Here is a 25,452-nt window from a genome sequence, read left to right on the forward strand (position 1 = left end):
TCTGGCGGAATGTTTTAAGATTATTGTATGAATTGTTGCAAAAAGAGAACGTCACCCAAAAAGTTACCAGACAGCGATAAAGCCCAGCGATTAATCGTGCAAACGGCTGACGCTTCACCCGGTCCCCCCGATTTAGGAATCTGCTGGCGGCGGACGCGGGGGGCTGAGATTAAACCCCCATCCCGAGGGCAGATATTCTCACAGAATCCTAACCAACTCCAGACATTTCCAAGCAAACAAAACACATTGTTACAAATTGTAGTTTATTAAGTAAAAAGCGAACATACGAATAGCTCTTTTTGCCACGTTATTACTTTACTCGCCTGCATCTCTAAGATTTAAACCCCTTAATCTGCATCGGAAATAAACCAAATAATAATCTGAGGGAGGGCAGGAATCCGGCACCGAAGCCCACCTAGCCGAGGAGCACAAACACCAGCTCGGGAGGCTTCCAGAATAAAAAAGGTTTTTTTTGGGGGGGAAAGGCTATTTCAGTAAGTTTTTACCTCTGCAGTAGGTTTTTTTCTCGCTCTTTTAGTTAAAATCTTCAGATTTCTTTGCTCAGCTCCCCATTTTCTATAAGTGCCTCCTATAGATGGTCCCCAAACAGCCGGAGATGACAGCGGCCTCCGAGGCTAAACCTGCGCAATACAGATTGCGGGGCCTTCTATGAAAATATACGTAGTAACTGCTTCAAAGAAACTGCTAAAATGTGACACCATTTGTCTCTGTATAACGACGTTATACGATTTAATACTTTTTACTAGAAACTTACAGCTTATATTTCAAATCGCTGAAAAATACAGGAAGCAGAAATATACAGAAATATGTTTAAACACTGATTGTACTAAATGCAACGATACAAAGAAATCATCGAAGAAGACAAATGGTAACACAATAAAACTGTATTCCATTTGTGCTTCGGGATTTACCGTACAATATATACAGGAGTCTCATGCCAAGTGACAGAAGAAATCAAAAGGGCAGCAAGCGGAAAAAAAAGAAAAGAGAGAAAACGGGGGGAAAAAGGGAAAAAGAAAAATCCGCCGTCTGTACAGATCTTTATGAAACATTCAATTCTGCAGCAACTTACAAGGTTACAGTTACAATGAAGTCCACCACGTGGCCCGAGGGTCTCCCTAGAATTAATCTATCCGGAAGATTCCGGCCTCGGCTCTTATTTACATGTTGAGTAAAATAGATAAAAGGGCATAGTGCTTCTGCTCTCCCAGCCAGCCAGCCAGCCGTCGGCTCAGCGAACCTGCGCGGCATATCCCTCTTTCATTAAACCCTCTTCGTAGTCTGTCTGGCAGAGAATCATGTTGTTTTTCAGAAAAAATTTATCTCCCACGCAAAACCTGCAAGAATTAAAAAAAAAAACGCATGGATTTTAGTGCTAAAATGTAGCCATTTGGTAAATTCTCAATACCCACAAAGCCCCCTTTCGGAATTAGCTGGCCCTTCCCCCCACCCTCCATAATATTAGGAACAAAGCCATCAATCACCGAAAGGGTTCAATGGGAGACAATTTGGGAAGTGAACCTCATGGGGCTCTTTCTTTCGCGGTTTTGGCCTGCAATTCATTTATCTACATTGAAGATGCAGAAGAAAGTTCTGGGCTTTAGCTTGTGGTGGCGCTGGGGGAAAGGGAATCCTCCTCCTCCCCGGCTTAGACCCCTCGGTCTATTAGTGAACGAGGAGACGAGTAAAGCTCCCGTAATAATGGATCTCACAGCGGGGTCATATTCTTCTGTTTATAGCAAATTCAACAGCTATTAGGCAGATTGAAAAGTATTTTCCACAAGTATTCCAATTAGACTCAAAAGACTAACCCAAATGAACCTCTTCACGGCGCGCTGAATAATGAGACTAGTTAGTGGCAGCTAATTAGCAGTCTGCTCCGCCAAGGGGTCCGTGTTAAGTGGGTACGAGATTAAAATCGTCCATCAAGCAGAACTTCCAACGGGTGACATTTCGGACGCAATTAGGGTCACAAATAAATAGCGCTGTTTACGGCAGATTAAACCCACCGGTTATGCAAATGGGGGGATACGGGTTTCACTGTAACAATTTAACCCTGAAATAGTGGAGCCGGCCGGGGTCGACCTATTAAGAGCCGATAATTACACGGGATGACCCACGTGGCCCCTGATCGCCGGGCCTCCTTTTAACGTATAGGAAGGAATGGCGGCCCTTTAATGCTTTGTGCAGCCGCGGGTTTAAACGAGTAGCAGTTGGAGTGATTTACATTTGTAAAGACGGCTGCGTCACACAAACACTGGAGCCATTTATTTTCCAACTGGGTAACTTTGGAAATTCATCCGTATGCTCGCAGAACAGAAGGAAGGAAAATGCGGCCATAAAGGAGAAGGGATTGAAAGGAATGAGCTCGGCTCTTATAGGGAAATCTGCCTGTTTAACATCAGAACGTCTTGTGGGGCTCCTGAAGCCCCCCATTATCTCGCTGTCCTCCGATCTGAAACCTTGGGGCTCCGGAGAACGCTGGCCGTCAACGCAAAGCATCCAGAATCAGGGAGGATTCAAGACTCGCAAATTTAATGTTAGCAAAACCAAAAGTATTATTCAACAATTACTAATAAAAAAGAAACACGTTATATATATAAAAAAACCCTTAGGGGAAACATAAGCAGTTCCCGAATCCTAAATATTATAGAAACATTTACCCTGAAAAAGGAAAACATTAAACAATGAGAATTCTGAGCTAATTCTAACGGCCGACGAGAGGTCCCATTGTCACCTTCCGCACCTGGAGAGCAGGAGAATCAGATCCACCAGGGATGGAAATGAGTTTAAAAAGAGTCAAACAAACCAGAAGCCAAGCTTTCATTTTACTTTTAATTCTGTTTTTTTTTTATATTTTTTTTCGTATTTTCTTTTTTACAGAAAGGCAGCATAAAATTAAAATAAAGAGCATTTAGTAAAGTTCCGCGGGATCCCCTCCAAGATTAAATGCTTCTGGGTGCTTTCAAATAAAGCGGCCTTTCGCAAAAACAAGTCGTTGCCTAAAGCCCATGGATTTCCCTGAATATTTCGGATTTAATAAGATTTATTCTCCTCACCTTTGATTACAAAGCTGACAAGCAAAACAATCCAGATGGTAAACATTGTCCTTGGCGCGCATGACCATTTCGAAGGCGGGAATGAGCTTGCTGCACGCGGCGCAGTTTCCCGTCACGCCGAACAACCTACGGAATAAAAGGAAAAAAGCAAAGTTATCGGCAACAAGCAAGATCTGAACGACGTAAGCGGCGCATCCTGGGCTACAGATCATTAGATGAAGGATTATTGAGATCCTGTGCGGTTCAGAGGTCCAGATATCACCGACGGATCACAGCCTGCAATCACTTCCCCTGGAAACGGGTCCAAGGTCAGCGGAGGACTCATAGAAACTCAAAACCTGCCGACAAATCGGCCCCCGTCTAGTCGCCCGTTTCTCCCGCTGTAAAGACTCAAACCTTAATCAGTCGTTGGTCTCGTCTTAGATTCAGGAGCCGTATGTCTATCCCATGCATGTTTAATTCCCTCACTGTATTACCCTCTACAACTTCTGCTGGGAGGCTGTTCCACTTGTGTACCACCCTCTCAGTAAAGTAAAACTTCCTTCCATCTCAGTCTCCGAGCCTCTAGTGTTAGATTCCAGTCTCTTGTTGTAACTTTTCTCATCCATTAAAATAAACGTCCCTCCTGTGAAATCCATTTATGAATTTAAAGCACCTATGAGGCGCTGAGGAATGGGGGTAATGATCCCGGTATGTCTCATTCGCTTATTCCATATAAGCTATATAGAAAACCCACAGGGATCCCACCAATGGTCCTATCTCACCTACCAAGACAGGTAATGGTGTCCAGACCCTATAGTAACACTTATAAAAATATATAAAAAACACCAAACAGGGTCTTTGTTGATCTCGCCGTCGGCCAATTTATAGAGATTACTGAGAGGAGACGGAGAATGTCCCCGTGTCCCGGGATCGCATCACGTATGAGCCGCCAGGCTCCGCAGGTTTGTGCTCCAGAGCTAAACGATTTCTCTTGATTAAAAAACATTTTCAAAAGAAAACACTTCAATCTTCTCACGCAGGCGGACGTCACTCGCCAGTCGCTGCCATAGTTCTGATTACTTTATTCAGACAGAACATTAACGAGGCCATAATCTATAACGGATGGATCAAAAAGGGCGCGGGCCACACAGAGAGACCAACGGCCGCTGGATCCGGACGAGAGCGCCGTAAAAACAAAATGATACAATTATGTACAAAGAACACTCATAAAACCAATAAATAATAAATATAACGCAATAAATACATAATATAATAACATCTATGTAAAAGAACACCCATAAAACTAATATATAATAAATATAATTATAAAGCAATAAATACACAATAACACCTATGTACAAACACCCATAAAACAAATATAATAAATCTAATTATTATAACACAATAAATACATAATATAATAATATCTATGTACAAAGAATACCCATAAAACTAATATATAATAAATTATTATAACACAATAAATACATAATATAATAACACCTATGTACAAACACCCATAAAACTAATATGTAATAAAAGTAATTATTATAACGCAATAAGTACATAATATAACAACATCTATGTACAGAGAATACCCATAAAACTAATATATAATAAATATAATTATTATAATGCAATAAATACATAATATAATAACACCTATGTACAAACACCCATAAAACTAATATGTAATAAAAGTAATTATTATAACGCAATAAGTACATAATATAACAACATCTATGTACAAAGAATACCCATAAAACTAATATATAATAAATATAATTATTATAATGCAATAAATACATAATATAATAACACCTATGTACAAACACCCATAAAACTAATATGTAATAAAAGTAATTATTATAACGCAATAAGTACATAATATAACAACATCTATGTACAAAGAATACCCATAAAACTAATATATAATAAATATAATTATTAGAATGCAATAAATACATAATATAATAACACCTATGTACAAACACCCATAAAACTAATATGTAATAAAAGTAATTATTATAACGCAACAAGTACATAATATAACAAAATCTATGTACAAAGAATACCCATAAAACTAATATATAATAAATATAATTATTATAATGCAATAAATACATAATATAATAACACCTATGTACAAACACCCATAAAACTAATATGTAATAAAAGTAATTATTATAACGCAATGAGTACATAATATAACAAAATCTATGTACATAGAATACCCATAAAACTAATATTTGATAAATATAATTATTGCAACGCAATAAATACATATAACAACATCTATGGAAAAAGAGCACCCATAAAACTAATATATAATACAAGTAATTATTATAATGCAATAAATACATAATATAAAAACATCTATGAACAAAGAACACCCATAAAACTAATATATAATAAAAGTAATTATTACAACACAATAAATACATATAACATCTATGTAAAAAGAGCACCCATAAAACTAATATATAATATATAATATAATTATTATAATAACAGAACAGAAACATTTACATACAAAGGAAACTCGTACACAAAAATGTATAATTAAAATAATAAATATTCTATTATTGAACAACATTTACATACAAGACACGTGTAAACATTAATATATAGTAAATATAATATAATAATAGAACATTTACATACAGGACATGTGTAAACAGTAATATATAATAAAACTAATAAATATTTTATAATGGAACAACATACAAAAGAGCACCCATAAACAGTAATAAATAATACACATACTAAATATTATATAATGGAATAACATTTACATACAGGACATGTGTAAACAGTGCTATATAATAAAACTAATATAATAGATTATTTACATACAATGGTTGCCTGTAAACAGTTATATATAATAAAAGTAATAAATATGATATAATAGAACACTTACATACAATGGTCGCCTGTAAACAGTAATATAGAATAACAAATAATAAATATTTTATAATGGAATAACATACAAAAGAGCACCCATAAACAGTAATATACAATACACATAACAAATATTATATAATGGAATAACATTTACATACAGGACATGTGTAAACAGTGCTATATAATAAAACGAATATAATAGATTATTTACATACAATGGTTGCCTGTAAACAGTTATATATAATAAAAGTAATAAATATGATATAATAGAACACTTACATACAATGGTCGCCTGTAAACAGTAATATAGAATAACAAATAATAAATATTTTATAATGGAATAACATACAAAAGAGCACCCATAAACAGTAATATACAATACACATAACAAATATTATATAATGAAATAACATTTACATACAGGACATGTGTAAATAGTAATATATAATAAAACTAATATAATATAATAGAACATTTACATAAAAAATAATAAATATTTTATAATGGAATAACATACAAAAGAGCACCCATAAACAGTAATAAATAATACACATAATAAATATTATATAATAGAATAACATTTACATGCAAAGCACATGTGTAAACAGTAATATACAATAAATATAATAAAAACAATGTAATTAGCTGCACACACAGAACGGATGGGTGTATTGGCACTGTGTCATTAATGTACCTGGGCGCATGGGGAGGAGCCAATGAAAAGATCCCGCTCTGTATGTTACATGTTAACATGTGGAGGACAAACCTGGGAAGTTCAGTTCTGCACTCATATGGAGGACGTGCTGTAAGGGGAGGGGGGTTAGCCAAGGGCCAGAGGGGGCTCATGGACCACTTCACTCACCCCAGACAGGGGCTCATGGACCCTTTAAGTTACCCGAGACAGGGGCTCGAAGGCTCTTTAACCCACCCTGAACACGGGGCTCGTGGACCCTTTAAGTCGCCCCAGATTTATATACTTTAAATCTTGTTGCTTGTCCTGAAATTGTCCCGAAATTGTGGATAATTTCTGAAAATTTAGAACCTAGACGGGTCAGAGAAATAAATATTCATTTACGCCAAATAATGTCAAGAATTCAGGAAAAGACACGAGGCTCCGCCCCGCGGACGGCGAGCCAGGTAATGGGGATATTTAATAACGGCTTCTGGGGGCGTCATTCGTGCTCCGCTGCCACAAAACAGCAAAAGAAAAAATAAACAGAGAGAAGAGCGTAATAAATGGCCGCCCGTAACTCGTCCCCCGGTTTGTAGCGCGCCGTCCGCCAGCATCTATCAGCCACCTGATTAGAATTTGTTTCCACACAAACCATTGATCATCAGCCTATTACTAGGCAAATGACAGTTAATTACCCACTACATTAACCAGTGAGACCCGAGACCTGCTTCGGCTGCCATCACTCAACATGATAAATGTGGCACGTTGGGTAATGCATGGCCGGCCCTGAGCTGCCTGCTACGGCATGCGCAGCCCTCAATCTCACTCCCGGGCCCAGGAAAATCTATGGCAATCTGCATAATTACAAGCGCCGGGTTAATAACAGACAAATGATTTGTTGCACTAAACAGAGTCCTTGGATCGGGTCTGGCCTCTGGCGGGTGTCGAGGCTGCCGATCAGCGCGACTTTCTGCCTAAAAGGAGACGCCGAAAGCGGGGGCCCCCAATCTGTTACCCTCCGATTTATAGATTCTAATCATTAGAAGGAGCCGCAAAGCAATATTATCTTAATTATTCTCTGCCGCGGCCGGGGAATTGGACTTCACAGAAGATTTTCTTCCTCCACGCGTTTCGCAGCCTCGCTGGAGGCCCCATCAGTTTTCATCTGCACCTGGACTCTGAAGTCCTAATGATGAATTATCGCCCCTTTTCCTGGGAGGGAGAACCTTACAAGGGAAGACTTTACTGAAGTGTCGGCGGCGGCGGCTGAGCGCAGGATGCGGAAATCTCGTGTAATGAACTGTAACCCAATCCATTCGTTATCCTTCCCTCCGCGCGGCGCAAAGATCAAGAGATCAGTCAAACTGCCAGCCACACCGTGCTCCCTCTGCACTCCCCACCTCGCCCTCTGCGCTCCCCACCTCACACACTGCGCCCTCCACCTCACCCTCTGCGCTCCCCGACTTACGCACTGTGCTCTCCACCTCGCCCTTTGCACCCCCACGCACTGCGCCCTCCACCTCGCCCTCTGCGCTCCCCACCACACACAGTGCGCCCTCCACCTCGCCCTCTGCGCTCCCCGCCTCACGCACTGCGCCTTCCACCTCGCCCTCTGTGCTCCCTGCCTCACGCACTGTGCCCTCACTCTCTGCACTCCCCCCTCGCACACTGCGCCCTCCGCGGCCCCTGTCTTATGTCTCCCATCCACCATCACCCCACCAATGTTTCTACCACCCTCATATATAACCCAGAACTCTAACACAGCTCCTGCCATGCCCACAGATCACCCAGCAACCCAGCCAACACCCTGGACCCAACACGGCTCCCACCACTCCCCACATCACCCTGGACCCAACACGGCTCCCACCACTCCCCACATCACCCTGGACCCAACACGGCTCCTACTACCCCACACATCACCCTGGACCCAACACGGCTCCTACTACCCCCCACATCACCCTGGACCCAACACGGCTCCTACTACCCCCCACATCACCCAGGACCCAACACGACTCCCACCACCCCACACATCACCCAGGACCCAACACGACTCCTACTATCCAATGCTGCACCAGCCCAACCAAAAGGCCGTAGTCTGAATAGATACCACGAAAACACTTTGAGAGCATCTCAATAACGTGTCCTACAAACCCATACACAACGTAACAAAGTAACTTCTAGAAGCAGAACATTCCAGAACACCCCCTGAAGGCTTTAAATGATTCATGGACCAGGTATGAGCCCCATCATCCATCAGCCTCGAAGGGTTAATGAAGCATTTTCTTATAAAGTATGACATTCGTGCGCAGATAAGGACCCCATTTTCCCCGTGATGGACGTCTCAGCGCGAGCGCCTGCGCAGATTTCACGCGGTATATGCGGTTCCCTGATCATTTCGGGGTTCGTTATAATGCGGGACCCGAAATATTAAAGCGACGGGTTACAGGGTCATTCACCCAATGAATTAACGACCGCCCGGGGCTCATAGAGAGACGACGATATTCAATTAAGCTTCTCATTATCACAGATAATGGCTGAGCGATATTTCACGAGAAAGTGACATTTCAGCAAATTACCCGTAAAACGTGTGAATAATGCATCCAAACACCAAAAACACAAACCCGAGAAACGGCATAATCAGGCGACAGACGCCGCCAAGCGCCAGCGCTACTCGGACCCACGGACACTCACGTCGCAACCAACGAATATACCCAACCAAGCAAAAACAGGGCGTCTCTGCGAACAATGAGCCGCCCCCAAAACGAAGGTTCCCCCGACAGCAGCCGGCACAGAATAAGCAGCTCTGCATGTCGGGGGTTTTATTTGCCATTATTTAATGATTTCATGTAAATAACGTGGTGCGTGCGCTGCCTGTATCGTCTGCGCTGTTCCCTACCCCCGATTATCAGAAACAAACTCAGGAATTGGCCTGTGTGCCGGGTGTGCGCGTAGTTATTACACAATCCGCTCTGATCCCGATCCGTCCGCCTGTAAATATCACTTCATTCGAACGGTTAACCATTCGTTGGCTGATGCGAGGTCCACCAAAAATAAGGACGGCCCTAAAAGCCAGGGGCCCAGGGGCCATTCCCCATAGGCGGCCACACAAATTGGACCAAGACTGGGATATTATACGCCCGGTGCCGTGTGATCTCCGTGTTTAGTGGAGAAGCTCCCGGCGACACGCGTGTTTCATGTCACCAAACGAGTCTAGAAATCGAATTCTATACTGTGAGGGTCACATGACCGCCTCACGCCGAATCTCCAGCGTCAGGGGCCAAAGCGAGGGAGGAGTCAGAGCCGATTCTGGAGCACGAGATGCCGGTCATTAGGCCCCCGGTGGCCATCTTTATCATTTGTGTGGAAATACTGAATATGACTTTATTAACCCCTTACTTCCCCTGCAGTACCTCTCCTGTGAGCGTGACCCCAATAACTCACCAGAAACACCGCAATGGATAGAGCATCAAACCCCGACGCGTTTCTCTCGCCGGCCCCGGAGTTTGTGAAATCCGCAGAAAAGAAGGTAAGTTTGTGTGATGGGGTTCGGGGGGCGCGTCACTCTGGGGGGCGCGTCACTCCGCATAACGCTGACCGCGAGACCCTCATACAGAGTGTCATCTGTAATACCCCCAGCCTGAGAGAATGCCTCAAAATAACTATAAGCAGAGTGTTATCAGGCACAGACAAACACATGGACGGACGGACGGACCGACACGCGGGCAGACAGACACACAGACATACAAACAGAAACCAACAGACACGCAGACAAATGTGCCGACATAAAAACTGAGACAGACACACAGACAGACAAACAGAAACCAACAGACACGCAGACAAATGTGCCGACATAAAAACAGAGACAGACACACAGACACACAGAAACCAACACAGACACGCAGACAAATGTGCCGACATAAAAACAGAGACAGACTCACAGACAGACAGACACACAGAAACCAACACAGACACGCAGACAAATGTGCAAACATAAAAACAGAGACAGACACACAGAAACCAACACAGACACGCAGACAAATGTGCCAAAAGAAAAACAGAGACAGACAGACAAACAGAAACCAACAGACACGCAGACAAATGTGCAAACATAAAAACAGAGACAGACACACAGACATACAAACAGAAACCAACACAGACGTGGGCAGACAGGCAGACAAATGTGCAAACATAAAAACAGAGACAGACACACAGACAGACACACAGAAACCAACACAGACACGCAGACAAATGTGCCAACAGAAAAACAGAGACACACAGACAGAAACCAACACAGACACGCGGGCAGACAGACAGGCAGACAAATGTGCCGACATAAAAACAGAGACAGACACACAGACATACAAACAGAAACCAACACAGACACGCGGGCAGACAGATGCAGAAAAATGTGCCAACATAAAAACAGAGACAGACACACAGAAACCAACAACACAGACAGACACACAGACATAAAAACTGAAACCAACAGACATACGGACACACACACAGACAGATGTGCGGATATTCAAACAAACACAGACAGACACGGGGACAGACAGAGATGGACAGACAGACACGCGGACAGACAGAGATGGACAGACAGACACACGGACAGATAGCTGAACACACAGACGCTCTGTACGGACGCAGGGCCCGGAATGTGGCGTCGTCTGTGGCCGGCGTTATCAGCTCGTACCCTCTAGATGGCACCAGAAAATAACCCAACTGAATGCCGCACACTCCGTCCACCCAGGGCAGTGAGTGTTATTCCTCCCCACTCCTCGGCCGCTACGTTATATCTTTCCATTCACAGGCAGTTTTATTACCCCCGGCGTAGCTCCTTCACACAGAACTTCAGGGGCGGAAATATCACGTTCAACAGTCCGCTCATACAGCAGGGAAGCGGAGACCCCCGAGCAGCCCCCCCCCTGCACTGAATGCATTCTACTGACATCACATGATGAGAAAATGCTGCCCCCCCAACGTGCAGCGACCCCCTGGGAATCCCCAGCTCCATTTGTCTGCTGAAATATCCTAGGGGCCCCGGCGTGACATACGGGAGCCGAGCCGAGTAACTCGGATCTGGAGGCACAATAACACGGAGAGCTTCCAAAACCAGACCAGAGTAATACAAGAATTTATACCCCCCCCCCCCGACCAGTGATTGGGGTGAAATAAATCATTCCAACTTATCTTGTTTGAATAGAATTTGCTGCCAGGTTCCGGGCTTTTGCTGCGTGTAACACTCATGTCTGGATCACGCAATACCGGCTTTAACATGGGCAAAGGTGGCACTGTCTGGTTAACCCCTCGTAGGGCACACATTTCCTGAATACTGGACAATAATTGGATGCGATTGGATACGTCGGGACTTTATAGAAATGCTCTGTCCACTGTCTGTGTCTCCCGATAGTAACCCTGAATGGCCAAGCTGGCATGGTTACCCCCTGGTGACACCGCGCATGTACCACTCACTTTCTCCAGGGTGTGATAGGACTGCGCAACAACTTCAAACACAGAAACCCAGAACCTGCCAGCAGATCGGCCCCCGGCGGCCCCCGTCTAGTTGCCTGTTTCTCCTGCTGTAGAGACTCAAACCTTAAATCAGTCGTCGGTCTCATCTTAGATTCAGGAGCCGTATGTCTATCCCATGCATGTTTAATGCCCTCACTGTATTACCCTCTACCACTTCTGCTGGGAGGCTGTTCCATTTAAACATAAAACAATCGACTTGCATCTGAGTCAGCACATTCCCGGTTTGTAAGAAATCACAAACATACCTGAGGTAGTCCCGGCGGCAGAGGATGAGATTGGCTTTGGTGTAGAGCGTGGAGCCCACCTCCCCGAGCCGGCAGTCACAGCAGGCGCATTTCAGGCAGTCCTCGTGCCAGTATTTATCCAGGGCCTTCAGCAGGTAGCGGTCCTTAATCTTCCGGTTGCAGCCAGCACAACCCTTCGGCTTGGTGTCCGGCTGAACTGAAAGCATTTGTATGCCTGGGAGGAAGACACGGAGGGGGCATTACTACCTGCGCAGCCCCTCGCTGCGGGGGGAACACACTTGCAAATAACGGACAGAACGAAGCCGGCAAATCGATGACAAATTGGGAAATACAGAATTGTAAAAAGAAATACATATAAAGGACCGCCCCCCCCCCAAGAAGTTTCCGAGAAGAGAGACTGCGGAGGAAATTCAGGTTCAAACAACAGACTTTTCAAACATTCATTAAAAATGTCTTTCGCTGAGGTTACGCTTCCAAAATTTGGGGCGGAATTAGCGAATTCCTCATATACTCGCAGGGTTCCGGGAGCGGATTAAGCCGCCTCGTGCGCCGATCCCAATTTTCCAGAGAATTACTTCGCAGTTTAAGGGAAATCGTAATTAAAATGAGACGTAAACAATGGGCCGAGTGCGGGCAGCCGGAGCCGCTGCGTTTAAACTCCGGCGATTGCACGGGGAGCGAGCGTTACACTTCAGCGGCTCCATTATCCTCTCATTCACACGCTCCGGCTCCGGTACTTAACACAACAAAGTAACAGCCCCGAGGGGGGCAAAGTGCAGGCACTGGAGGCAGAAAACACGCACTAAACATTGGCTAAGAGGGCATTTGGGGTTCTGATTAATATCGCCGGGCGGTAGGATAGCCATAACCCCCCGGAACCTACCTGAGCCGAGTTCTGCAGCCTGCGCGGTGGATTTGGTTGCACGGTTGGGAGACGGGGGCAGATTAGTCCAATCTGGCCGAGGCTGTCGTTCATTTTAAAGGGGGCAACACACAAAAGGCTTTGCCTCGTCTCCCACTCATTCGGCGCTGGGCCTGTTCTCAGCGCTCAGTGGCCCAGAGCATCCCCTGCAGGCTGCAGCCCCCGAACAATGCGCTGCCCGACTCCTCTCCACCCCCCCCGCCTGCGTTGAGCAATGGGGCTGGGAAGCGATTTAATTCCCCCCCGTCTCCAGCTGCACGGATACTGACATTTTTCCACTCTTATCAGTTTAATTACAGTTGCCATAGCAGCAAAGTGCCGAAGCTCGCCAAAGGCCAACCAGAGATTTGCAAGACTGAGCTCAATTTTGACGCAGCTTGTAACACAAAAATAAAACAAAAATATCAAAATCCACATGAGACACACAACAAAGACAACCTGCCCCGGCTCCGTGCGGCTTCGGGGGCGCAGCAGGAAGCGGCACAGTCACGTCGCACCCCGGGGGGACAGGCACCTACCGAAACTTTTCTCCCTTTTGTGCATGAGTTGACCAGAGGAGCCTCTCATTGAGCAGCAGCTGAAGGTCCCAGTCCGGGGCGAGGGGGCAGCTGAACACACCCTGGAGAAGACGCCTTTTGTCTGCCCTGACAGCCCGAGCACAATGTCACCCGCGCATGTGGCAGTCTGCAAGTGATGGCAAATGACAAAGCCACATGCCCCCCTAACTCCAGTGTAATCCTCTAATCCTGCAGCTCGCCAATGGTCTGGAGGAAAGTGTTCAGCACTGGGGGAGGGGACAGCTCCGGAGCAACTCCACCGGGACCAGCAGGAGCACCGCAGCCAGGGCATGGGGCACAAGCGGGGCATCTACTGCGGCAGATGTAGCAGAGCAATGGGGCAAATTCAGGGCTACAGCTGGGGTAAGAGCAGTAGAGGCAAGGGGCAAATGCAGGGCATCAGCAGGGATAAGCGTAACAGAGGCATGGGGCAAATGCAGGGAATCAGCACAGGTAAGAGCAACAGAAGCATGGGGCAAAAGGAGGGCATCAGCAGGGGTAGGCGCAGCAGAGGCATGGGGCAGGAAGAATGCTAAAGCTTGGGCAGAAAACAGTAGACAACAGCTGGGGCAGAAGCAACCCAGACATCTCTCACTGTGAACATAATGAAGTCCCAGAAGACGACTCAGACCGCAAACAATAAGTGGACTCGGGGTCCGGCTCCCAGCATCCAGAGCAGCTCATTAGAAGGAGAGGCACCTACCGGCGGCTGCAGAGGGACCTCCGACTTACCTGCTCAATTAGGCAGCCGAGGCTCCCCTCCTGCCGAGAGGTCACCAAGCGAACGAGGAACCTGAAGTTTCAAATAATGAGCTCCTCCAGGATGCTGCAACCATTGGAGCTACAGGTGTCCTCCCTGACCCAGGGCGACTTACCGAGCCGCAGGTGAGGAGCAGAGCTGGTCAGACGCAGACAGGATCATCTGCAGGAGCAGCCCCTTCACCGGCACAGACTGGAGGCACCAGCATGGAGAAGGTTACCCACTTGTTACTGAGCAGAGCTCCAAAAAACATCCCGGCAGCTTGTGCCCGAGCATCCCCTGCCTCCCCTCCCCTCTTCCCTCCCACCACTTTGACAATACTTACCTCCTTCCATAAGCTTCAGCTGCAGAGACTGCTTCCCACAATGCACATGAGGGCGGCGGGAGACGGAGGGGACCACACAGCGCCTGGGATACCACACTGGGGTCGTTACCACCAGGGGCATACCACTGACATCCACCACATGCGGCTACACCACTGACACCTGCCATCGAGACAATTCCCCTGACACTCATACCACTGACTACCTGGACGACACCACTGATATATCCATCCACTGGAATCCATGACATAAGCTAGACCACCGACATCCAAGACCTGGGGGACATCCCCGACGACATGGGGGATGCCACTGACGCCCACGACCTGGGGAACACAACTGACACCCACGACCTGGGGACACCATTGACACCCACCACTTGGGACAGGTGTGTGTGGTCTAAGGAGGGATCAGCCTCAGAGACATTCTATTGCTGACAGTTCAGGAAGGCTTCCTCCTGAGTCGATTAAAATTCACCCACACAAACAGGTCCCTGGGGGCTGCAGGTGCATCAAACCTTTGACCTCCCTCTATATATCCCCAGCGATCTGCCCCCGCTCCTTGCGGAGGAGACCCACTACTCAGCCCCCAGGACACACATCTCACTGTTAGATGGGAGGACAATCCACGGCTCAGTGTGTGCTGCACAGGGAAGGTAAGACACAGACCTCCCCCATTCAACAAAACAATGAACACAGACCCCAGGCAACAAAGACCCTCCATTAACACAGACCCTCCAACCCCTCCATTCACTGCCTGACAGGGGGAAACGGAGTGCCACAAAAAACAGGGAGAGGGGGGAAGGAGACATAGAATCAAAACAAATGGTACAGCTAATGAGCACAATTACATTAATTATGTTCAAGGAGATGAGATGAGATGCCCCCCCCCCAAACCCTATGATCTGTTACCCCTCGCTGCTAACGGGAATTCATGGCAACTGATTAGAGGATCTATGCAAATCTTTGTTTAAATCATTCAGCTAATTAAATGATGGGATTATTCCTCTGCCGGCTACGGTGACATCATTGCCAGTAATTAACGCTCTGTTTGGACTATGCCATAAGACTCTCATGTCAACACAAGCCTGGGAAGACGTTAACCCATCGGCTTCTGGATGGCCCAAGCTACGGCCATTGACAGGCTCAATAATTAGACACCTTTTCGCTGCCAGGGGTTAGTGGAGGCGCTCACCTTCATCTCTTTTTATTCAGGGACCCAGTAGAGAAACTGTCACCGAAATCTGCCAAAATCACGTGGAATCGATCGTTAACATTCAAGACCACGCAAGTCTTTTCCCCTTAAAACGTAACGATAATTAGATGGGTCATAAATGGCTCTCCTTTTCATTATGACTGATGAAATGCATTAAAGCCGACAGGGTATATTACCTGACAGTAATTAGGTTTTGTCGTGAATTAAATTATTAGAAAGCGGCCCCAATCGCAGCGTTTACAGACTTTCTAAAGAAATGCGGGACATTGAGACGCAAGCGACAAAGTGAAGCTGTTTCTTTCCAAATCATATGAATTATTCACAATAACGCGTGAAATCTTATTGAAGAAGATACCCCCCTTCAGCAGATTTAATCACTTTTAGATAATGAGGTTCAATGGGGATCTCCGGATCTAATCTTTCAGGAAGCTGCATTAACCCCTAAGCCTCCAACGCCTCGCTTAAGTCAAAAAGGGAGAAGAGAAAAGAGAAAGGAAAAACGAAAAGAAAAAAGGAAAAGAGAAAAGAAAAAAAACAAAATGAAAAAAAAAGGAAAAAGAAGATTGCATTCACTCATCGAGACTAAACAGACATCTCTGCTGATTTATCCAATTTCTCTTCACACCAAAAAAAATAAGCGTGGAATTGAATCCCCCCCACAATGAGAGAATCTTCTTAGAAAACCCAATATTGTAATGTTACGGGTTCCCCAACTTTCCATTTTCTGCCCACAAACAGGTGTCTTCAGAGTTTTCTCCTACCCGAATGGAAATAACTCACCTTGTCTTTTAGAAGTTAGGAGTGAAATGGATTCCTCTCCCTCCTGCTCGAATCCGCTTCTTCTATCTGAGGTTATGCATGAAACGTTTGGCACAAGTAACTATTTCTGTGGTCCCAGAGATGCGGTGCAATCCGTGTGCAGCAGGAAGGGATTATCTCCACGAGCCCCGTGCTTCGGGTACTAGACACATATAGAGATATAGATATACAGCGTGCATTCACAAACGGCGGCGGTGGGGGGGCACGTAGAAGAGGACAAGTGTCCTGTAGCAGATCCCAGGAAGACTGAGCAGATCCTCCTTCCTTTGCTTTCCTTTCCAGTAGCGAGAGGGATCAGGGCTCCCTATTTAAACACCTCAGCAGGTCTCCAGTTAGCAGCTTCCTTCAGCTCATCCAAGAAGATGACAAGTGCAGTTAGAGGAGGCTGAACATGTTGCTCTAATGGACCTCATTAGGTTCTACTTACAGATGTTCTTTTAACATAATTGATCTGCGGTGAGTTGAGAGGGCTGCAGCTTATTCCCCAGCCCCCAATTATGGTTGGGTAATTAGATCCCCAACCTCCACTTTCTCACATTCACCCTTCTAACGTTCCAAAATATCAAAGTATCTCTTTCGCACAAAGGCGTCCCGCTCCCCCTCTGCCGGACTCCGCTCTCCCCGAGTATTGACAGTTAGATCTGCTAACCTTTGTGAAGACGCCACTTCTTTTAATGGCACGTTCGCTCCATTGACAGAGCGAGGGTTGGTTTTTTCTTTTCTTTTTTTTAACCCTCAGAAACACAAGGGGCGGAAAAAACTAACTTGTATGGATTGTACTTGTGATGAAAGATTTTGGTGATGAGTGGTGGCAGAGGAGAGCGGCTTCTAATGTCTTTTTATCTGTATTAATTCCTCAGATGAAAACTTTAAGGAACAATGAAGGAGAGAGGTAGCTTCAGAGACGGTGGAGAGGAGAGGAATCACACGGCACACCTGGGACAGATGAAGCCAGCCTGGTGCTTTATAATGCCAATCAGCGGGGCTCTTATCATGCCTCTAATTAGGAAGGCAGTCTAAAACCCAGAGCACTTGGGGAAATGCTAATCTTATGGTTTTGCACTTAAAAGGGGAGACATTTCTTGCACTGGAAGAATCCGGTATTGGGCCTGACAAGTCTTTTCACTAATGGGGAGGAATCACTGTTTGCTGTAAATCCGGCAGGTGGACAGAGAGCGAGGTGTAAGAATAATAGGGCGATCTGGGTCTCTGCTTCGCCGCATCCCTGGGGGACCCAAATGGAGCAGATTATAGCCAACGCCGCTTAAACACACACTTGGATTTCTTTTTTACATTTAGGAACCAAATTGCTGCAGAGGTCCCCAGTCATTCATTCTCCGCCACTATGGTTAATAATTGAAAGGTGCATAAAGTTTTATTTGCCCCAGGGCAGACGCTCTAAATATTGGGGGAACCCAAACCGTTATGAGGGAGAATTCTGCTTTTTTCCCCCACATATGGAAAATCCTCTCAGCAGAAGTGGTAGAGGGTAATACAGCGAGGGAATGTACACATGCATGGGAAAGACATACGGCTCCTGAATCTAGATAAGGGGAACAGCCTCCCAGCAGAGGTGGTAGAGGGTAATACAGTGAGGGTATTAAACATGCATGGGATAGACATACGGCTCCTGAATCTAAGACGAGACCAACGACTGATTAAGGTTTGAGTCTTTACAGCAGGAAAAACGGGCGACTAGATGGGGGCCGGATGGGGCCGATTTGCCGGTAAATTCAAGGATTCTAGATTTCTCTAGAAATTTTACAGATTTCCCAAACTACTGACCGACTGCTCGACCTCTCGCTACTCGATTCAAACCTGGAAAGGACGACTGGTCCTTGGGAATGCGGAGTGTGGTTAGAGTGCGCGTGGCTTTTAGGTGGATAAGGGAGCCGCGGCTCTTGTGTGATCTCTAGCATTTATGACACATTATTGGAAGTGTTGACGTTCCCCGTCTGCGAATCCCAGTAAACACACAGGAGATTTCCCAGTACGTCCTCCAGACTGGGGATGCGAAATACCACGGTGGGGAGAGACGACGAGGAGGCCGCTGTCTTCAGGTTCCTCGTGTGCTCCCAGGGAGGAGGCTTTGGGGATAACGTAACTTCGGATACTACTCTGCATCACAATTTACCGCTACTTTATAGACTGCAATGTAATAATACTAACACTAGTAATACTAATACTACTAATAACAACAAGAATAGTAATAATAAAACTAATAATACTAACAATAATATTAGTACCTATACTACTACTGCTAATAATTACAAAACTAATAATACTACTAATAGTAATAATACTAATAATAGTAACTACACTACTACTGCTAATAATAACAGTACTAATAATATTAGTAATAATAAAACTAATAATAATAGTAACTATACTACTACTGCTAATAATAATAACAACAATACTACTACTACTACTACTAACAATAATACTAGTAATAATAATACTAAAAATTATAGTAACTATACTACTACTAATAACAACAATACTAATAATCCTACTAGTAATAATAATACTAATAAAAATAATGACACTAATAATAGTAATTATACTACTACTGCTAATAATAGTAATAATAAAATGAATAATACCAATAATAACAGTAATTATACTACTAATAATAACAACAATACTACTACTAATAATAATACCAATAACAATAGTAATAAGAATAATACTAAACAACAATAATAATTGTAATTATAACTCTACTGCTAATAATACTAACACTAATAATATTAATACCAATAATAGTAATAATTAAACTTATAATTCTAATAATAATACAAGTAGTTATACTGCTAATATTAATAATAATAATACTAATAATAGTAATTACAATAATAATAGTTATAATAATACTACTGATAATAATAATAATAATAATAACAATACCAATAATACCGATAACAATTATAATAGTAATAAGAATAATACTAAACAACAATAATAATTGTAATTATAATACTAACACTAATAATATTAATACCAATAATAGTAATAATTAAACTTATAATTCTAATAATAATAAAAGTAATTATACTGCTAATATTAATAATACTAATAATAGTAATTACAATAATATTAGTTATAATAATACTACTGATAATAATAATAATAACAATACCAATGATACTAATAACAATTATAATAGTAATAATAATAACTCGCTGCCTGCAGATGTTACACACGCGGGAAATCATCATCTTCAGCCAGAAAGCGGCACTGAAATTTGTGATTCATTTTTTTGTGTGTTTTACTGAAGTTTTACCATTTTTATTGTTTTATGTCTCCTCCATTGAAGGTTTTGGTACTCAGGCCGAACCGAGGATTATAATCGGGCACTTTCAGCATTGTGGGCTCACAATAAAGGACCAGATCTGCTGCACGAGCTCCAATAAAGGTATACAGGAGGTGCCCGGTGGGCCCGTGCCAATGGCCAGTGCAGGCCTGTAGAGCATGCGCAGCTTTTAGCAATACGCCGAAGCGGGAATATCTGTGTTAGAGCTCGCTGGCTCACTTGGGGAAATGGAAAACCTGAAAAATTCAGAGATAAACAATAATAGGGGAGTCCACAAGGGCCAGGTGCGTGAAGAATGCTGAGGAGGGTCTTCGCAGGCTTTACATTTATTTTCCTGCTTATCCGGGTGGATTTACCCTCCTGACAGACGTTTAGCCCAATGTGTCTCCAGCATCCATCCTACCGCAGGAGAGATCAGGAATCGGTATAACTGCGAGCTCATGGACGCCCGGGCTGTTTGAGGCCACTTGAAGATTCATATAAGTAAAAAAAGATTTTAAAAAAAACAGGAAAACACTTTAAAAATATTTATTTTAAGGCTCCGGCGGAATTTCTGGGTACAGATATATTAGGAATAATGAATAAAATAATAATAATAATAAAAGATCTAGAAAGTGTCAGATAACCAACACTTTTACTTAAAAATATCTTTATTTATATTATTCTAAAATGGTCAAATTTGCTAATTTCTCCAAAGCTCAAAAGAAAGAAAATGAAATGAATTTGGTTAAAAAAAGTCACTATTCAATCAGGATTTGGGTTAAAACAGATTGATTTGAAAGATGTCAATGTATGGTTCTGCGAGCGCTGAGATTATTTGGGGTGATTCTGCCCAATTATTAATATGAATAAATAAATGAAGATTATAGTGTGATGGTCGAGAAGTTGAATGTTCTGCGTGTTTTGTTAAACGCAGGACTTTCTCGGTCTTATTTCCTAAGACTGTGGATTAAGACTAATCAGAATTCTGCACGGAGATCGCAGCAGGAAAAAAAACAATAAGTGCCGGCTTCTTATAGCATCTTATTACAAGTTTAATTTAGAGGGGCTTTGGCGCTAATGATTCATTAGGTTGTGCCCTTTCAATGGTCTTGTCTTGAAAATGCCAACATTTTAAAGAGACTGAAATCTTAATTTAATTTTCTGTCTTTTGGAATCCAAGCAGATTGTAAACAAATTCCAGCTCGGAATCAAAAATCCTGAATAATCCAGAATCATTTGGAATTATTTTTAAAGTAATTTAAAAAGTTTCCACTAGTTTATAAGTACCGCTCCGTTTAGTAAATGGGTCCCGGGACCGGTCTTTTATGTACTGATATAAAGATATTAGACCCTGGGGGGAAAAAACCCAAAAAGGTACAAATGAAAAATATTTTTCTAAAAATATTTTATAATATAGAGGGTAAGAAACTTGTGGAACTTTCTTTATATCCAAATGTTGAGTTCCAGATAAAAGCTGTTGGTATTGAGCTGGTATTAAACTTGCTAAGGGGGGGCAGAGGGACCTTTGTGAAGCGGTCCATTAAAGGGTCTCGTTGGAAATAGTAATATATCGCTGGCGTCATAAACCCGCGGGGGGTTTCACCGAAATGGCTTCATCTCTATGGATCTTGGGAGCCCCTGGTGGGAGAGGTTCTTCTGTATCATACTCCACAAGGTCCGTTAGTTCTCGATTGGCTGGGAATAAGCTGGACTTGTACATCGTATTATAGAGGAAATGCCCCCCGCGGAGTTACCCCGCTCCTGTGCGTTAAACGTCCACGTGAAGCTCTTACGTTATCACTTTAATGGCTCCGGCCAAAAATGTAATTACAGGTGCAGCCAGGTGACTCCCTGAGACTCTGGTTTGGTCCCACCCCTTTTCACAGTTAGCCACACCTCTTCCTAAATAGCCCCACCCTTTGGTGGCATTTTTAGGAGCATGTAAACCGAGCCCGGCCCCCTGGAGAAGAGAGAGGAAGCATTGAGAGCACTTACTCCCAAAGCGAGTAAGGGGGTGGGGAGTCTATACCCTATGGTGCTGTATCATCTGGCTGTGGACTTTCCCCAGTGGCTGCGGAATCACCATTATTATTCTACCAACAAGTTGGAGGCAAAGTTTTGTTGATCTACTTCTGGCGTCCGAGTCCTCCTCGGCCCAGCGGCGGGAAGCTGTACATCAGTCACTGGGCCGAGTTGCTGTGTAATATCATTATGTCTCCATCTCCCTCTGCGGAGGCTCAAGACTCGGCCTCTTCTTACCCACGCAGAGGTCCTGAGTTCCCAAGGCTACTGCCCAGCACGGGTAGAAAAGGGGCTACACCAGTATCTGAGACCAATCTACTTATAATATTGAGGCCCACATTATCATTAGAACTGTGCTGTGGTTTCAGAGCCAGCTAGCCCTCCATGCTGTAGCAACAACTGGAAGGTGACAGTTAGGGGGTCCCTGGCTTTATATGTGTCTATATACTGTTTATGTAGATATATTGTATGTACCGGGGGCCCCGCTTTATCATTCATCTGTAACTTGATGTATTCGGATATTACGCTATTTACACGAATCCTGAGCATGAATTCCGTTATTAACCTGGGGATTTTCAAAGTGCTGAAATGTTTAAATTCCCTCCCCGCGCTCGGCTTTTATCTTTATTATATTGTTTTTAATTAAACTGCGCATTTCCGAATCCTGTTAAATTGAGTGCGGCGACTTTACATGATAATGCAGGAACTACCCCGGAGACCGGTTCAGATTCCTGAGCTATTAGTTAGAAGCCATTATATAACAATTGACTTAATTGTGCTTTGTGCCGGGCCGGGTGAGGCAGGAGGGCCGGTGGTCGCGGTGATTATATACCCCCGACATGGCGCTAATTCCAATTCATCCAAAACAACGTCTGCAGGACACAGGCTCAGCGCCGGGCCCTTTATAAGGGATATTGTGCCATTTATTGTACCAATAGAGTTAAAAGAAATCCAAATGGGGTAAACTGTAACAAAGAGAGAGATCTATTCAGGGGTCCGCGTGGCTCTCAACCACGACGGACAATACCTCTTAAAAACACATTTTATTTCTCCACTATAGTGAGCTGAAAAATCTATAATTTATGCTCTTTAACCATTGCATTTATAAACTTTTATCAACCCTTTGTTGGTGTTGCTGCTATTGTTGCTTCTGCTGTTGCTGCTATTGTTGGTGTTGCTGCTATTGTTGTTTCTGCTGTTGTTGTTTCTGCTGTTGTTGATGTTGTTGCTGCTATTGTTGTTTCTGCTGTTGCTGCTATTGTTGGAGTTGCTGCTATTGTTGTTGTTTCTGCTGTTGCTGATGCTGCTATTGTTGTTGTTGCTCCTGTTGTTACTGTTGGTGTTGCTGATGATGAGTCAGAAATAGTCTGTGTTCTTTGAACAAGACTGTAGTTTAAATCACTTGTTGCTATGGTGATATATCACAATACGCATGGTCCACTCCTTTGTGGACCTATACACAGATCTGGGTCCGAGTTGTGGTGTAGGAGCTAGGTGGTGGTGTCCACGCAAGACGTAGAAAGATGTTCCCGGGGGCTGGGGTCTCATCGGACACAAGGAACACGTTTGGCGTTTGATGTCATTGGCCAGGAAGACAGTGGTAAAGAAACATAGAGGGAGCCCAAAGAGGATTTAGACATGGTGGGCATGTGAAAGACGGGGCCCACAAGAAATTTCTGGATGATGTTTTGTCTACATTTCTCCTGCCTCAGCAGCCGTAATTGCTTGTCTCTTGCCCTGGCCGAGACAACCCGGTGCAGAACTCTGCTTGTTTGCTGGATAAGGCAGATTTGGCTGCTGTTTAGCACTCATATCACCAGGGGAAGTGACCGTTTCTCGCACTATGACACGCGGAGCGAATGCTTCCTTTGCATAGGATGAAAATAGCTTCTTATTCATTAACGGAGGAACCTGTCTGCTTAACTAAAGAAACATAGTAGATCAAAGTAGATCTGCAATAATATCCTAGGGGCAGATTATTATAGTGAGGGGTAAGTGGAGGCACATGGAGGGTAATGTCTTGGTCAGGGCAATTTTTTTTTTATGACCTTTACTGCAAAGCGCCTTAGAGTTGTAATTCCTTCATGTGACTAAATCACTATAAATGTCACCTTTTGGAATGTGGATCCATCAAAGGTTTCTGTGCAACGGAAACGATGCCCTATAAACATGGGAAGCCATTTAATAATATCCGCTAAACATATTCCAGGGCCGCAAAACCAACCGAAAGCGAATCAGGATCTTATAAAAACTGTAAAGCGTTTCTCATTAGTCGGCGGGAAACACTTATCTGGTGAACGTGGCGCCGACACCAAGCCGGTTTCGCCTTATTTACTCCAGTAGGATCCCGCCGAGGCGCTCCTTCTCTCGAGCTCAGGATTTCCAGGTGAAACGGCGCCTTCGGTCAGTCAGAAGAAAACACGACCAATTTGGTACAGGACAATACTGCTTGGCACTCAGGAGGTTAATCTAACTGTTTTTCTATAAACTGACAAATTGGGTAATAATTTCACTCAGTATTTTTCTGACATGAAATATTCTGGATAAAAACATGTTCAGGAGAAGAAAATCTGAAGAAAATGACAATGCATCAAATCGCGGCACAAAAAACAAATCTATTTAAGAGTCGACGCCGTCGGCTGATGACTTAAACATGTTATTTTTCAATTTCATACAGCAGAAAATTCACGGAGCTTCGTGAAATGCAGGTGTTTGCTCCGAAGCCCACCGCTCCCCGAACTCATCTCCAGACACCGCGCGTCAGAAAATGCTGTTTGGCACCAAAAATAAGCAAAGACACAGAAAAAATATTAAAATCTCTACAGGAGTGACAGCAAAAAATGGAGAGAGACAGTTTCCTCCAGCGCCATTCGGTATTTACTGACTGTATACATTTCAGACGCGTGGTACGAGAGGGCCGGAAAACCATTACCGCGCGTCTCCAAGCCCCACGACGTTCACATCAAACGGGTACACGGCCTCCATACCAATGCGGTCGGAGGAGGATTCTTTAACTGAGAAGCGACGGGATGAGGCTTCGGCTTTGGGATGATTTACCCTTCGACTGTTTTATTTATTTTACCAGAAAAGACTGAAAAGGTTTGAGATTTGCCGTTTAAT

The 25,452-nt window shown here is 44.0% G+C and overlaps 1 protein-coding gene across 4 annotated transcripts; it reads right to left on the minus strand.

Annotated features, from left to right (window-relative positions):
• Positions 1 to 243: 243 nt before the first annotated feature.
• LMO3 (LIM domain only 3) lies at positions 244 to 17,151 on the minus strand. Of its 4 annotated transcripts, none has more exons than XM_053464933.1 (4): positions 16,974 to 17,151; positions 12,420 to 12,633; positions 3,081 to 3,206; positions 244 to 1,358 (listed from the first exon to the last, which is right to left on the minus strand). In XM_053464933.1, the coding sequence occupies exons 2-4, from the start codon at positions 12,623 to 12,625 to the stop codon at positions 1,253 to 1,255; spliced, it is 438 nt and encodes a 145-aa protein (XP_053320908.1). In that variant the 5' UTR covers positions 12,626 to 12,633; positions 16,974 to 17,151; the 3' UTR covers positions 244 to 1,252. The 4 variants fall into 4 exon arrangements, with proteins under 4 accessions (XP_053320908.1, XP_053320907.1, XP_053320906.1 ...); XM_053464932.1 differs by lacking the exon at positions 16,974 to 17,151 and adding an exon at positions 14,774 to 14,897; XM_053464931.1 differs by lacking the exon at positions 16,974 to 17,151 and adding an exon at positions 13,860 to 14,023.
• Between the last annotated feature and the right edge of the window lie 8,301 nt (positions 17,152 to 25,452).

This window comes from Spea bombifrons, chromosome 4 (genome assembly GCF_027358695.1).
Source record: "Spea bombifrons isolate aSpeBom1 chromosome 4, aSpeBom1.2.pri, whole genome shotgun sequence".
NCBI lineage: Eukaryota > Metazoa > Chordata > Amphibia > Anura > Pelobatidae > Spea > Spea bombifrons.